The sequence below is a fragment of the Seriola lalandi genome, unplaced genomic scaffold (assembly GCF_002814215.2).
Source record: "Seriola lalandi dorsalis isolate HSWRI2012SDOR001 ecotype SW California unplaced genomic scaffold, Sedor1 jcf7180002054065, whole genome shotgun sequence".
In the NCBI taxonomy this organism is placed as follows: Eukaryota; Metazoa; Chordata; class Actinopteri; order Carangiformes; family Carangidae; genus Seriola; species Seriola lalandi.
Genome location: NW_019524618.1, coordinates 70,617 through 87,178, shown reverse-complemented (window position 1 = coordinate 87,178; position 16,562 = coordinate 70,617). Strand labels below are relative to the sequence as shown.

The 16,562-nt window shown below is 42.5% G+C and overlaps 1 protein-coding gene across 3 annotated transcripts in view; it reads left to right on the top strand.

The window, feature by feature from the left end:
* znf385c (zinc finger protein 385C) overlaps positions 1 to 13,082 on the top strand; it is a 130,393-nt gene extending 117,311 nt beyond the window's left edge. For 2 of the 3 annotated variants that reach the window (XM_023403194.2, XM_023403196.2), the window contains 5 exons: positions 6,213 to 6,599; positions 6,727 to 6,914; positions 7,794 to 7,892; positions 8,474 to 8,563; positions 10,147 to 13,082. In XM_023403194.2, the coding sequence (XP_023258962.1) occupies positions 6,213 to 6,599; positions 6,727 to 6,914; positions 7,794 to 7,892; positions 8,474 to 8,563; positions 10,147 to 10,377 (995 nt within the window). In that variant the 3' untranslated portion in view covers positions 10,378 to 13,082. The remainder of the gene's footprint in view (positions 1 to 6,212; positions 6,600 to 6,726; positions 6,915 to 7,793; positions 7,893 to 8,473; positions 8,564 to 10,146) is intronic. The other variant, XM_023403195.2, reaches the window with a different exon arrangement.
* The last annotated feature ends 3,480 nt before the right edge of the window (positions 13,083 to 16,562 follow it).

Below are 16,562 nucleotides of genomic sequence, written 5' to 3'. Positions count from 1 at the left end.
AATAAACCCCCCCCCCCCCCTTTTACTGTCCTACTTCCTCCTCCCTTCCACTTCCCCCTGCCCCAGAGAAGATCCCTATCTGAGCAGAATTTCAAAATGCTCTTGGATGCTAGATGAAATATCAGAGAAGAGATAAGGTTCTGGAGGGAGGAGGGAGACGGTTTGTACTTCATCCCCTCTCGTAGATGTGCTTGTGTGCACAGGGGCACACACACACACACACACACATATGCACACATTTTTGCCTTGAGCACTAAGAGTCTCCTTCAGAAAGGAGAAAGTGGACAAAAGACTGGAAGCCTGATAACGCTCTCATCAAACCTCATTTTAATATTCCGGCGTTGCAAAGGGGAGCTCTGAAAGAGGGAAGCAGCAGAGACGAAATGAGATGATGAGTGGAAAATGAAAGATAAGATGAAATGAATGAAGGAGACAGAGAGAGAGAGGGAGGAATAAGCACGGGGGGGGGTCAGCGGACAGAGAAAGTAGATAAGTCATAGCTAGTTTTTATGCTGTGAATAATTTTACAGTTCCAAGGCAATTTTGTGAGGAGGAACACTCTTTAATAAGCCCAATTGTGTGATTGGCCTAATGTGAAATTGAAATGCAGCAGTGCGAGCCATGCGCCACAATGCCAACCTGTAATGGAATAGAGCTCCAAATTAACACTCTATGAAATGAGTTATGTCTGCCATGAAACTGAAAGCTGGTGGGAAGCCGTCTGAGGGTAATGCCCACATTGTCCGCCACCAGGAAGCAATAACACACCTGTCGGCTGTTCCTCTGAGCAGTCTGCGGGGCTCGGAATAAACAGATTCCTCTGTAGTCCAAAAGGTCGGCCCGCTCGGCTCCATGAGGATACCTGCCGATGCACACACGGACGCAGGAAGCCGCTGCCATGCACGTACCACTTCTTTTTGGCTGGGAGGTGCTGGACCTCAAGTGCACTTTAGGTGCACAAGAACACGAAAAGAAACGATGAGTCGCAAATTGCTTTCCGAATACATGTGGTCCGGAGCCACGGCGAGATGGACGAAGTAATTAAGATTCAGGCCTTGTCACAACATAATTAAGATTAATAGCAAAACACTTATTTGAATTAAATAGCAATATGACAGGGCCAGACACAAACACAGGACCTTAAAGCACCAGTACAGCCTCTACACCTGTGGTTCCCAACCTGTGGTTCCCAACCTGTGGTTCCCAACCTGTGGGCCGTGAAGGTATTGCAACAAAGCATTTGCAAAACAGTACAATATTGGTGAAAAGGTATAATTCTAAACATATATATATATAAACATGTATATAAATAATGTTTTTAAATGTTTTAAAATGAAATGATCTTTGAAAACATTAAAAATGATAGGAAAAACCCATGATAGACACTGACCACTTTGCGGTGCTGACAGATGCTGAAAAGACAAGTGATCTCTCTTGTCAAACAAAACAGGAAAACTGAGCTCTGCTTTCAGTTCAGTCCTGACTGTTCGATCGTCAGTGATGTGCATGTTTTTTTTGGAAATGCTGAACTGAATGAATCAGTTTCCAAATGATAATCGTGAACGGCCGCTCACGTTTTACCACAGTTTTACGGCACGCCGCATGACGTCACCATAGACACGGCCCAGCATGGCGGTTTTAAATGTAACTCATGTCTGTGATTCTTCAGTGGTGTACAATAATTCATTTAGTTTGGGAGTGGCAATTATTTGGGGCTGGTGATGGACGGGTAGAAGAAGGTTCTATTGAAAAAGAAAAGCAGCCTATTTATTTAAAAAAAACAAAACGGAACAAATGAAGGTGATCTAGCTCATTTTCATCTGTATGAACTGAACTTTGAGCTAGTTTCTTTTAAGTGTGAAGTGGCACAACACTGTTGATCATTAAAATAAAAAGTGCTGATGTATTATTGGGCCTCTGTGTTACGGGGTTGGATGTGAGGCGTCAACATAACACAACTACTGTCTATGAAAAACAAGATCATTCATCAAATGCCCCAAAAACGACTTTTGTTCATGCTCAGTGACACAAGCGTCCAGCAGCCGAAAGGAATAATAATTGCTCTTGTCCACTGGGAGCAAAAGTAGAGTGATGTTCTTGTTCCTATAGAACCTCAGTGTCTGCAGATGGGAAGAGGCTGGCGTGAACAGAACGTCCAGCTATAATATACTGTTTGTTTACCAAATCCCACCGACAGTCCATGTTGGTTAGTTTTAACCATGACCATAACTTTACATTATTACATTATTATTGTAACCACCAACCTTAATGAAGTAGTAATTGTAACTCAAACCATGATGTTTTCCCAACCTTAACAAAGTAGTTTTTTTGTTCCTGAACCGTGGTGGTGAAAGGTCGGAAACCGCTTGCAGGGCACTGACGAGCAGCATATTTAGAAGTAATTTGAAATACATGTTGACAGCACAAGACACAAATGCAGGACCTTAAGCTGCCCAAGTATAAACCGAACCTCTACACCAATGAGGATGTCCTACATTTGTTCGTTTCACTGCTTCAAACTACCAACAAGTGTCCCGTGTTACACAAAAAAGTTCTATCACATCACAGTGAGACTTTCCAACATCTCTTACTTTCTACTGACATTCTGTCATTTAGGGCAACACAACAATTCATACATACAGGATGGAGACAGGGAAAAGCAGAGACGACGTTTCCAATCGTACAAAGGGGGGGGGGGGTGATGATTAAAAACCATGTCCCAGACAGCAAAGGAGGGAGTAGGCAGACAGTGAGTGAGCTAGTTGGAGAGCAGCAGGCCAGTGCCCAGAGACAGAGGGTCCGCATCAGTCGTGACAAGCATCAGTCAAGCTCGGCTTTGATTGACTCGGCTGTTGAAACAGGTCTTCACAGGGACTCTGTCTGTCATCACTGTAATAATGATTTAAAGCAAGGATTTTTCCCTGTGGAAGTTGTTTATGTTCTGAGGCTGCCTTGGTTCATCGCTCGCCCGCTAAACCGAGTGCTCAGTGTGTGTTTGTGTGTGTGAGCATATGCATAATGAGTCAAATATTCATATGTATTTGCTGCTTGGCTGTGGTTAGAGTTCTCAGTGGATCAATCTGCTGAACAGAGATCTCTGCAGATGTGTTTACACTCCAAAAGACTGTCAGACTTGATTGGACTGTTAAAACATGGATTAAATTCTTTTTGGGTTAAATAAAACTGATGACTGCCTGCCTAACATTGATCCAAATGTCCATAATTTGCTGCTATGTAACTCCACAGAGGCCCTGCTGGCACTGCCAATATGCTGGCCTTTGCTCTGGCAGTTTGCCAATGTTGCTGGAAGTCTCTGTTATCTTGTTGATGGTCAGAGGGCAAATGAGACGGCTGACGAATGGGCAGACAGGCATTTGCTTCGAGAGGAGGTTGGAAGAGTCTTGATATTTATCAAAATGTTTCATCAGTTTCACCCTTAGTCTGCTACAAAAACAGCTCTTTTCACAGCTTCCTATCAGGGCTTCAGCTAACAATTATTTCCTTTTTCAATCAATCTGTGTGTTATATATTTCTCACAATTAATAGATTCATCTTTTCAGTTGGTAAAATACCTGAAATACTGCCCTTCACAGTTTCTCAGACGTGTCATCCTGAAACTGATGGTTTTATGCGAACAACAATCCCTAACCCAAAGATTATTTTTAATTAACAATACTATACAAAAAGAGAAATGTAGGAAATCCTCACATCCAAGAAGCCAGTATCTATAAAAGCCCATTTAAGCCAAGAAACAAAAAAGAAGATAGAAATAGTTATGATAAAAATAAAAACATTTGAAAATTATGGGATAAAAACACAAAAATGTTAACTGATTAAATCAAAATTAAAATTATAAAGCAAAAAGTCCAAAGTATAAGATAGACAGTCAAAATTATTGGATAAAGAGTCAAAATGTTTTATCAAGACTAACTTTTTCTATCTTTTCATTTACTCATTTCATTTCACTTTAAAAAAAAATGTGACTGGCATCAATGGGATTCCATAAATCTACATTTTTTAAAAATTTTTTTCTTTGGTGGATAAAGTTTGGGCTTTTTAAAAAGGAGGATACCTGAAACCCAGCAGGGATGTGTGAAATGATTCTTTGCTGAATGAGCTCCTTCATGATCCAAGCTTTTGGATTTTCAGAGAGCTTTGATTCCCACCGGCCTCCATGTCTTCCCCTGTAAGGTTCCTGCTAAATCCATTGATCAGTATCACTCCCCTCTGGAGACTTTTCAGGTGGCCGTATCTTTCACATAAGCTCAGGATCATACCCCCCCCTGCCCCCCCTACAGAGGAGCGCAAATTCCTCAGGGGTCACTCTCATTACAGCGAGGGGGACTGTCTAATCTAGCTTCTATATAGGTTCTTTCTCTTGAGTGGGAATGAGAGAGGAAGACCCTTATCTCCAATGATGAATTTACTCTGAGACGCAAAAGAGAAAATCAATGAAGCACAGTTGCATTGAGAGGGGTTGCAAGTGTGTGTGCGGGGAGAAAGTGTACTATATTCAGCGAGCGTAGCGTGCTGTGCGCTGGGGCGAAGTGTGTGTCTCCCTCGGGAGGGCATTGGGGTGAAGGGGAGGTGGGTAATAGAACTCTAGTGACTTATTGGCGTGGCCCGGCAATCGATGGGTTTGTTTATATTGACTGAGACTCCGGGTCCACTTGATATTTGAATAGTGAGGGAGCCAGCACTCGAAGAGCACTCTCAATGTTGCCTCCAATGTTGTACTGAAAGACAAATGGCTATTTGAAAATTAATTTGGCAGACTTAATATTTGCAAAAAAAAGTCAATCTGTAAAGTATTTTGCTGATTAAGCATGCATGGGGATTTTTCTCGCTATTTATTTAGGCTCATTGTGATTTCATGCTTTGTTGGCGTTATTTTAACTGTTATGAGAAAATCTTCAAATACATATTGGACAGTGTAATCAAATACAATGTAATTATGTATTTTACTAATTACTCAACAAACTAGAATTTCACCTCATGGTTGTATCCCTCCGCCAACCAGCCAAGTAGCAGGACATATGGTCACAATCTCTCCTTCCTGAGTTACAGCATCGAATAATGGCCCGACATGTTTAACAGAACATTATGATGTCACAGTGAAGTTGACCTTTGACCGTTTGGATATAAAATGTCATCACTTCATCTTATCCTTATAGACATTTGAGTTAAATTGTGTCATAATTAGTGAATGAATTTTTGAGTTATGGCCGTAAACGTGTTTTGTGAGGTCACAGTGTGCTCTGGGCGTTCTTGATTTATCACATTCACAAGAACGTGACATAACTGTGACCTTGACCTTTGACCTTTGTCCACCAAAATCTAATCAGTTCATCTTTGAGTCAAAGTGAACGTTTGTTCCAAATCTAAACAAATCTCTTCAAGGTGATCTTTAGGTATCACATTCACAAGGCCAAAACTGTGTTTTGAGAGGTCAGTGACCTTTGACCACCAAAATCTAATTAGTATATTCCTGAGTCCTAATGAATGAATGTGACAAATTTGAAGAATTTCTGTCAAGGCGTTACCGAGACATCGCGTTCATGAGAATGGGACGGTGCTGCGGCATAAAAAGTAATTAGTTACATAACTTGTTATATCACCGTGGTAACTCAGCACAAGTGCCTTTTAATTGTGAGGCCTCCACACCTACTGTCACATAGTCTGTAATGAACATATGTAGAAATAGTAGCCTACAGTTTGGAAGTATTTACTATTAAGAGTGACTGTAGCCTTGGTGACAGTAGCAGTCCAGATGTCCCGTCCTCACAGTGACGCTAACGGCTTCTCACAGCCTCCAACGCTAAACCAAACCAGCTGATTCTTGAATGTAGGCAGACCTGTCTCTCACATTAAGAAGCCAGCCAAGAACACATGACATCTTAGAGTTATCAGGTGTGGCATTTCTCTAACATCTCCAGCCCCTGCACCAAGCTAGCACAGACCAGTCTGCCCGCTGAACATGCAGAGACCAAACTGAAACCTCTGTCATCTCCCATTAAGACAGGGAACATTTCTACCCTCCGAATGATCAAAGTGACTTTACTGTCGTAATTTTACTGTAGTAATTTCAAATTCTAATCCCTTAAACACATTACTAAAAAAATAAAATAAAAATAAATAAGTTGTAAGTAAAAAGTAAGTTGAATGAACCACAGTTTGCTGATGCTCTCCTGTGTTGCTACTGTTTTATGCAGGTCTTCAAACTGATTTAGAACCAGCCAACCTGGAGGCGAAGCTCGAGGAGAGTCCCAGGAGCTCAGTTATGCTGACGCCAGTATCAGAGGTTTCCTCTGTCGAGTTGGTCACCCTCTCCCCTCCTCAGATTTCGCCTTCCTCACAGCTCTCTGAAACTGCCTCAGACACCAGCGCCCCCGAAGCCCCTGAAGCCCCTGAAGCCCCAGAGGCCACCGAGGCCGCGGGCCTGAATACTGAGTCAGGCAGCCATGCAGACACGTCCAGCACAAATGGAGAGCCACATACAGATGAGGACAAGGAGCCCAAGAAGAGCAAGGCTCACCTCCATTGTCCTGTTTGTAAAGTGACAGTGAACTCTGTCTCCCAACTGGAAGCACATAACAGCGGTAAAGGACTTTTTAAAAAGGCTTCTGCATTTGTAATTGACTCATAGTTGGCTGAAAATGTTGGGAATCTGAGCATCAAATAGATGCAGAGCACAGATCTGTCAACTCTTTGCTCTCTCGCCGCCAGGTACAAAGCACAAACTGATGCTGGAAGGTCACAGTGTTCTGCCACGACGCAGAGGGAAAGTGGTGGCAGCTCGTGCTGGGTGCAAGAGCAAGCGGCTGGGCAGCAAAGGCAGCGTCGGGGTTCCCAGCAAGAACTTCCAGTGTGAAGTGTGTGAGATCTTTGTGAATTCTGAGACCCAGCTGAGCCAGGTAAAATGGGTAGCAGACTGTATTATATCAGTGTGGCCACAGAATGAATCAGAAAGCAGTACTACCTGCGCATTGTTAGTAATTACCTTACACATCAGGACACTGATACAACACGAATAAAGACCAGGCTGACCTGCACAAATGATGTGTATTAAAATGATAAACATCAATGCTGGGATTTTAAAGACCTTACTTAATCCAAGAGCCCATTTGAACATCACCTTGATGGAGGAAATGCACGAGTGCTTAAATCAAAGCAGCGGTTTCATTTACAGCCACATGAATGAAGCCACTGAAAAGCAGGTTGTGAGTGCAGAGCACATTCAAGCAGCAACTATTTTTCCACATTAGACAGATATCATCTGATGCTATAACTAACTGAAAAGCTCCTCACTGAGCAGGGATTTATTTGCCACTCATTATTGCAAGCTACTAATGCCTCGTGTATTTAATTTTCTGGTTTCATTGGCATCAAACCAGGTTGGTGAAGTAATTTCTCTCCTTTTGATGTTCATTAAACGCTACATCTGAGTGAAAGGATTGTCTTGGAAACTTCGCCCCGGCTGGAGGAGAATGTGGAAAAGATACAGGATATGTTGGCATGTGTGAGCGCCCAGGCTGCTGTAGCCTTAAATGCATTCCACCGGTCTCATATAAACATCCCCTATCCCAGGAGGGTGTAAGCCTGTTAGCAATGCAGCCAGAGAGGAGGGAGATACTGTGGCGGTGGTAGAAAGTGATGTGATGTAATTTCGGTGCACTTCAGTCATAATCAATGTGTATCCATTATTAATTCAGCAGATAACACTTGAAGTTGTTCCACTGTGGTACAACAGATGCTTGTTAGCTCGCTAATGGTATTTCTGCTGGTCTCTGCAGCACATGAATAGCAGAAGGCACAAGGACAGGCTGGCCGGAAAACCACCCAAACCCAAATTTACCCCCCACAGCAAGAGCCAGCCAAGCTCCAGCTTAGCGGTAAGTCTCAGCATAAAGACACAGACAAACAAAACACTGTCACGCAAATATGCACCCATACACACACACACAAACAAAACATAATTGCCTTTCTCTTAGCACAGATATGCTTGAACATGCTGCGCACATGTGCCAAGACTGGAATAAATTCAATGTAGCTCGTAAACTAATCCATTTTTAAACACTTGTTTTAATTTATCTTTGTTACAGTTAACTGATTTGACCCCAGCCCCGACAGACACACACACACACACACACACACACACACACACACACACACACACACACACACACACAGTGATCTCATTACATTGTGCTTAGGGGCTTCTATGTCTCGGCAAGGCAGCATGCTCGTGTGCCTGTACTGTCAGAGAGGTTAAGCACACTGTTGTACTCAGTGAGTCCCCTACCCATGAGACAGGTCTAAAATAGTCCCGCTCTCCCCCACTGACCAGCTCTGACAACAGCAGCCTGAATCAGCACTCCAGATTAATCACTTCTCTGCTCCTGTCATATACACACCTCCCCATCTCTCCTCCTCCCCATACTCCTCCTCCTCCTCCTCCTCCTCCATCCTACAGAACGTGAGATGGAGTGGCTATGCAGGCGTGGCTGTGTCTGCCATGAAGAAAGCATTCAGCCAGTACAACCTCACCTCCCTCTCCTCGCAGGTCAGTGGCAGGAGAGGCCGAGACTGGGGTTGGATTGGAGGGCGAGAGCTTCAGCTGGCTGGACTTTAGGCCTGGCCAGGGGCAGGGGACTGAGCAGAGATAATGAAGAAGTCTTGTTTATGTTAAAGGGATAGTTCTGATTTTTTTTTTGTTTGTTTGTACGTTTGTTTGTTTGTTTTTTTACATGATGTGCTATTCACTTTACTCGCTGGTGTTAATGTGAATACAGTTGTGAAGTGGGAGATGCTATTTCAGGAAAAATCCTATTCATTTTTCCCGTGTACGATGTTACATGACTTACGGTTGGAACATTTCTGTGGCTTTGATGAGCAAGAAACTCTTCCAGGTTAAATCACCAGTAGAAAATATCTGCACCTATGTCAGAAAATATCTGGATCTTTGAAAGAAAATCGAAGGTACAAGCCTGTGAACATAAAAATATCGGCTGAGAGGTACACTACTAAGGTGCAGACCAGGTGCATCTTCTTCTCCATAGCAACAGCATCCGAAGCTCATAGATACAGTAATATTGAGACTCATCTGTACCAAACTAACAGACCTAATTACTCATATACAAAGTTGAAATAATTCAAACTAGTGGTTATGATAAAGAATTCACATGATTGTTAAATGATTCTGGAGAATCTTGTGTTTCTGTATTCAGTAAGATTGAGCATATTGCAGAAAGAAAGTTTTGAAATGACATTAGCGTCGTCTGTTCGTCCTTTGGAGAGGTGTGTGGAAAGACACAGCCCTCGAAGAACGTTTTAATCGTCCATTTGCGAGGTTTCAGTCTCCATTCTGACCTCTTTGTATCATGAAAGTTATTAGTTCCATGATAGAGAGAGGTCTGCATCTTTACTGCATCAAATACCAACCTACAGCAGCTGAAGTCAGCTTGAATTCACCGCTGTTACGCTGGATTCAAATATAGTTCTCCTATTAAGACACTGATAAAAAAAAAAAAAGTGTTACAGTGTTTGTGATACGTATTTAGCAATTCTGTTGAGAAAGTGTTTCCACCATTGCTTCCAAGCTTACAACGGCTAAATACTTTTTAAACCCAACTCTAAAGCCTACAAGGAGTGAGTGTTGGTTTAAGAAAAAAAAAAAAGGAGCTGTGCTATGGTTTTTTGGAAGCTTGGTGAGATCTCAGCAAGTCTCCTCTTAGCTGTGCATCTGTCCATGCATCAATATGATGAACAGTGAGTAAAGCATTCCACCTTAAAAAAATCTGAACTATCCTTTTAACTCCACAGAGTTTTAAATGAAATGTCTGTCATTAACCCTTGTCCTTAATGGAATAGGCTGAAGTGTCCATACTGTAGTCCTAGCATTAGCCTATTATGTATATATACATGCAGTATATATGTGAGTGATGATGCAACAAGCTATCAGGAATCCAGTTCTGTCTGCTATTTAGTGGGAACATGTTTTCCTCTGCTGCAGCTGTGTGTGCAAACAAGTGCCGTGACTTTGGGAAACATGTTTGCCCGACTAAACATGCTATGCCCTCACCGTGTTCTTCTCTCACTTCTCACCGCCGCCCCCCACCCCCACCCCCACCCTCCTGTCGTCTCCAGACCAAACTGGCCTTGCAGAAGCAGCTGACCAAGAGCTTGACAACTGGCTTCCTGCCCAGCCCCCTCACCCCGCCAACTCTGTGCACAGTGGCAACTAACCCGCTGGCTCTGCGCCACCCAGTGGGCACCACCACCTTCATTCAGACCCCCTTCCTGGGCCCTGCACTGTTTCGGCCTGCCCCGGGGCCACTGAGGGCCACACACACACCCATCATCTTCTCCCCCTACTAAAGACTTAACCCACTTCCCATTTGAGCTCCTCCCCTGTCCCCTTACCAAACCCCAGGCCCAACTTTAGGTGTGGCCCACATGACAGAGGCCACATGCAAACTATGCAGCCCGCCTGACTTACGATGGAACCAGTGCACAAGTCCTGACGCTCAGACGGCCACGAGGCCTGAGAGCTGTTCCTATCACAAAGGCCAAGATCCCCTATCATGCCTTCTTTCTGCTCCTCTTATCATGACCTACGGAGCAGGACAGGCCTCCAGACAGTGACTGGTGCACAGAGGCCGCTTTTATAGCCATTTCATGGGTCAACATGGTTTGGATTATGGATATTATTGTGTAATTTATTAGAGAACAAATATAGACAAGTCTAGATGTATGTTTAGTGTGGTTGCCACAAAATAAGGTCCCTTTACTTGATGCTCTTTTAAAATGTTTTTAACTTATTGGTTTTGGGGTTTTATGAAAGACGGGATGATCATACATTAGGTCATTAAAACAGCTGAAACTGAGGTGTACTCCTGTATGACTGGACAAGCCAGTCTCGTTGATCTGTGTTTTCTAGCAAACTTAATGCTGTCACTCTGCATCTTGGACATGGCTATTATCAAACAACTCTCTATACAAATACCCCTTCATGTGGATCGATAACTCCATATGCTAAAACCTCATTAGCTTCATTTTGCATCTCCAGCCCTCTCCCTAAAACTGCTTCCCCAAGCCCTTAAAAACATTTCCTCCTCTCTTTCTTTCTGAGTCACAGCCATAGTCAGAGTCCTCCAGATTTTTTTCTTCCTTTCCCGTATCCCCAGGATTAAACACTCATTAAGGTCCAGAAAAGGTCAGCTTGTCAACTTGACTTTGTTTCAATTTGTAAATCTGTCTCTTTTTTTCTTTTTTTGGTCCAGTGCATCATTCACGCAATGCAGCTTGAACATCATGTTCTCGCCAAGCTAGCCGCATGAAAACATTTTTGCAGCTACAGACGTCTTACATTGCAAAATGCCATCATTTCTTTCCCCATGTGACTCTGCTCTTTGTCTATTCCTAATTCCTCCTTCACCCCGCTGTCATCACCTCGCTGTTGCTCCTTGTTTCTCTCTGGCGTTATCTCTGCATGAGATGATGAGGAGCAGGGAAAGCCTCCCCCCAACACACACACACACATAATTGCACACATGATGAAAACACAACACTTGAAGACCTGATGGGATTTCAGAGCTCAGTGAAAAGTTTGGGTGACAGTAGGTGGGGAGGCTGCTCAGCTGGTACTTGATTGACATCCTGTTGCAGTGTCTGCATACAACGTAGGAGGGAACAAAGAACAGTGCCATGGCAACCACATTAAGAGCACCTTAAAACTGATTTACTTACAAAAGCAATGAAAATTGTGTTGATATTCACCTTTTTTTTTTTGCTCTAGTTGTGTGTTTATACAATCCCATGTTTAATGTCGGTGAGAATTTTGCTTTGGAACAAAAAAAAAAAACAATCAGGTGAGAATGATCATTTTATGGTTCATCCATAACTTAGACAAATCTCACATTTAAAGCAATACATTCGGTATGTTTATGTTTATGATGTGTTTTCAGTGTGTCAATGGCTTTATCTATTCTATACTGTACACACCTGTAACGATGTATTACGTACTCAAACAGCCAAGGGCCAACAAATGATGAGTTGCTCTGACGGGTGCTGCCCTTGGTGCTTGATGCTCATGGTCAGTCTTCACATGTTTTCACTCTGGGCTGAGCCGTTCCATTTATAGCTGCTCTCGCGCTGCGGCGAGAGGGTGCTTCAGCGCCGTATGACATTGCTGTTCCGCTTTTTAGCCGAGCAGGAGAACTTTTGTATGACTTCCACTGAGCAAAACAATGTTACGTCAGAGACAAGTTGTTTGGGATAAGTGTCACAATAAGTGCAACATCAACTGTCATATTGCTGTTCATGCTCGAGTGCTGTCTCACCCACGCCCCCCCACCACCACCACAACCACCACCACCCTCCCACCCAGGATATCTACTGACACTCAACCCTCCCTCTGCCAAAACAGACTGCTGGCAAGGTCTCATAAGGACTTGGAGCGCACACGTCATCCTTCCTTCAACACTCATGCCAAATCATGTTCTCTTAAATTACAGTAATGGAGCAAATCCTATGCATTTCTCATTGTGCAATATGTATAGTTGTCTGTGATGCAGCAGTGCCATCTGTCGTGAAAACCCTGTAATTGCCATCCAGTACTAGTGCTCCTACAAGACCTTTGATCCTATGTACATTTCTGTTTAAGGAACCCCAAGTCTTTGTGGGTAATCGAAGCCACCGGGTCTCCCCGCCATACCGATGTGATCCTCCCCAGTCGCACAACTCAGTGAACCAGCCAGCCTTTAATCTTCACTGTTTGTTTGTTTCTATCGCTCATTGGGAACTCTGACCTAAAGAACTGAAACTTTTCTTAAAATAAGAATCTAGAGAAGGCAAATTATATGTAGAAATCATAGAGTAACTATAGAGATTTTATCAGAGTTGCTATTGTTATCTGTATCACAAAGAACTGCTATCATAGAAGAGAGTAGATAATGTTATTCTAGGCTCTGTACAGCATACAGGGAAAGGAAAAATGCTTTTTTTTCCTCATTTGTTTGTTTATTTACATGGTTTTACCGATATGTTTTTTTAAAGTACAAGAGAAAATATTTAAAACAAAATTTTATGAGTGAGCTTTTTTTTTTTCTCTCTTTCCTTGTTGACGGTGTCTGAATTAATAAAGTTATTCAAGGCCTTTTTTAGACGATATCCTAAAGTCACATTAGCCAGGCCTTCTCAGGGGTAACAGGTTGAGCAAATGCTAACATGACCATCCATTCAGGGTATCCCTCCATATCTCTAGAGAGCAGGAAACACTGTATGCATGGATGGATTGACAAAAAACAAACAAAAAGACTTACAGTGCTGTACATTAGAGAGGACAAGGGATGGTTTTGGAAAATAAAGCTTTTAGAACTTGTAAAAAAAAAAAAAAAAAAAAATGGTTTTAATGTGTGTGTGAGTGTGCATCATGGGTACAACAGGAAAACAGCAGCATCCCAGAAGGCAGTGCTTTGATTCTCACTGATATTTGAGCAATAACAATATGTGGGTGGCTGCGTGAGGAAAGAAAATGACAGATAACTCAGGCAGATGATTGCTAATGAACAAACAGTGACAACACGAGTTCTCAGATTCACAAAGATGCTCAACGTTGCCCTCGTTCTTGAATTATGTTCAGTACATTTCAATCATACAAGATTTTTATTTTTATTTTTTTAATTCAAAATATTAAACTTAAAATCATAAACTTATTAATAATCAGTCAGTAAAAGCTAAGAGCATTTTATACAGCACATAATCCTGAGTGTGCAGGTGCAGGTAGGCAGGCTTCTCAGCGACACCCTCACAGCATCTGTTCATGTGGCAACATCACAGCCGCTCATTTTCCAGCCATTTCAGGGAACAACTTGCGACAGCAGGGCTGGTGTTAACCCGCAGATACATTGGTGAAAGCAAATGGAAACAAGTTAAGCTACCACGTCTGAGCTCTCTTACATCTGTTACGCACAGAGGAGCGATAGAATAATATACCTGAGTGGCTGATGTGGTTTACAGACAAGCTAATCTCCTTTATCTTCAGATGATTCTCCACAGATGGCCGCTACAATACATTGTGCTCTGGATTGGCTTCGGCTACAGCAGGAAGATTTGTTATTGAACAGTGAATCCTCCTGGAGTGTGGAACACTATCTCACTGTTTCTCAACATCTGCTGTGTGTTTGCCAACATGATGCAGTGTGGTTGCCTGTCTCTGTGCTGTGGTTCCCGTCATCCCCAAAGCCGACCTCAACACATCTGTCCCTGGAGTCTTCATATGCGATAAACTGTGACTCTGTGCTTTCATCTATCACACCAGATCACCGTATACTTAGCTCAGTTAGCTCTGTATTAATTTTCCAGTCTTCCTCTTTATTTGAAGGAGAGCCCTTGGATTACACACTGATGTTGTCCTCTACGCCTCAGGCCAAGCACCAGCCTCTCCTTTGTGGAAACATGTAGATAAGCACGGCACCTCCTATGGTGCCGATCAAAGGAAAGCCATTGGATCCTCAGCACTTCCTAAAGCCGGTAGGAGGACATGATGACCTTGCTAAGCTGCGACACTGCTCCATTATCTTATCTTATATGCTCTCCATGGAGGGAGCGACACCCTTATCTCCTGCTGCGGTGGTCAGCCAACGCTCCTTCACTCAAGAGTCATGACTTTTACAAACAAGGCTTCAGTGTAGGTGTGTGTGTGTGTGTGTGTGTGTGTGTGTGTGCGTGTGTGCGTGCGTGCGTGCGTGCGTGCGTGCGTGCGTGCATGTGAACACAAGCATAGGCCTTTATGAATTTTTACCATTAATCAAAGGCGTGCAACAAAGATGGGACAGGACGGGGAGAGGGTGAGTCAAACCTGGGACCATGGTGTGCAGTAAGGGTCCTGAACAACACGAGGCCACCACGACACCCTGTGACATAGAGACAAAAAACACTACAGGAACTGACATGGCCAGTTTTTCAACTGTCCACTGTCATGACTAATAATGTAACACAGTGGCTGATAGAAGGAAATAGCCTATAATTGATCAAATTAACCCCAGTAGCACTTTATTTTACATATTTAAGATATGGGCCAATTAGTAGAAAGGTCAAGGTAAATGTATGTGTCTCAACACTAATTACCTTGAAATAAATAAGGCATAGTAGAAAAGTGCTATGTGCAGTAATTAACTACTAAATAATGATGTATTTGTTATTTGGTACATAAAAGAAATTAATGGCAAATGCACAACAGTAAACAATGTACTTATAGGTAATTGTACAGTATTTTCCATGTAAATATGCTGTAACTGTGGCCATTAAAAAGGTAACTTCCTCCTGTAATGTGTTACTTCATACTATTACCAAACATACATGATACATGTTTCATGAAAAAAGAAAAGAGTCTTAAACAGTCTGGAGTGTGACTCTGTGGGAATAATGTGTTAGTAGAATGTTTTTATGCAGTTCATCTTGATTTAACATGCTAATAGTTTTAATTAGTGCATTAAAACATATCGTACCAAATCTGAAAGCACATCGGAGCCTTCTAAACTTTGTAAACTACATGTATTGCTACCAAATACTAAAGCGTCAGCATATGTAAACCAAATATATACCACTTTTTCATAACTCTTTTTATGTAGTCTGGTTATTCTTACAGACGTAGGGTCATTTATTTGTAACCGATGCCTACACTGCAATTATCTAGCGAATACAAGTTAAATATTAAACCTATTACATTATACCATAGTCACTAGTCACTACTTATCATTATTTTTGGTCCTAACCACAGTTAATCAGCCTTTGTATAAATATTTATGGCAGAATTATTAAAGATGTACTTGTTACTGGCTGTTAATGATAACATCACAAAGACAGTGCTGGGTAATTACTGTTAAATAAAGAGACATCCATGTTGTTGCACTGTTGCGGGACAAAATTAAAGGTAAAAAAGGCACAAAAGTGGTGACAGAATGAGACATTAATTTGTTCCTCTGCTTCCACTGTATCTTTATTTAACCCTTCATTGAGCTTGGATTGTCTTTCTTTTCCACTGGTGGGAGACAACGTGTCAACATGTCCCCCGGGATAATGTCAGCAGTGTCAAACTCCTTCAACATACTTGCTGAATGCACAAACTCTGAGCAACAACTATAGGATCCCATTTTTGCACAGTTGAGAATGCTTTAAGCTTGACTTATCCCAGATGAAATCACCCTGTGCTTCCAGGACAAATGATCTGTCTCAGACACTCGTGGGCAGCCAGCATGACAGCTAACATTTGACATAACTGATGGCTTGAGGGCAGCTGATATTTCCATCCCACAGGGGGAAAAAAGGCCTGATAGCAGAAAGAATAAAGGTGGCACTGCCATTTAAACTGCATGTGTTCACTGCTGTGTGGAATTGTTTTGTTAATCCGACGCTTCATGATGAGGGACTGTGGAAGGAGGGTCACTGCAGCAGCTTCCAGGGTTGAAGTCTATTTTCTCCTCACACAAAAAATAAAATAAAAAAAAACAAGGGGGGATAAACTGTTATCTATTTTATACCCCCCCCAGCCCCAACCCCGC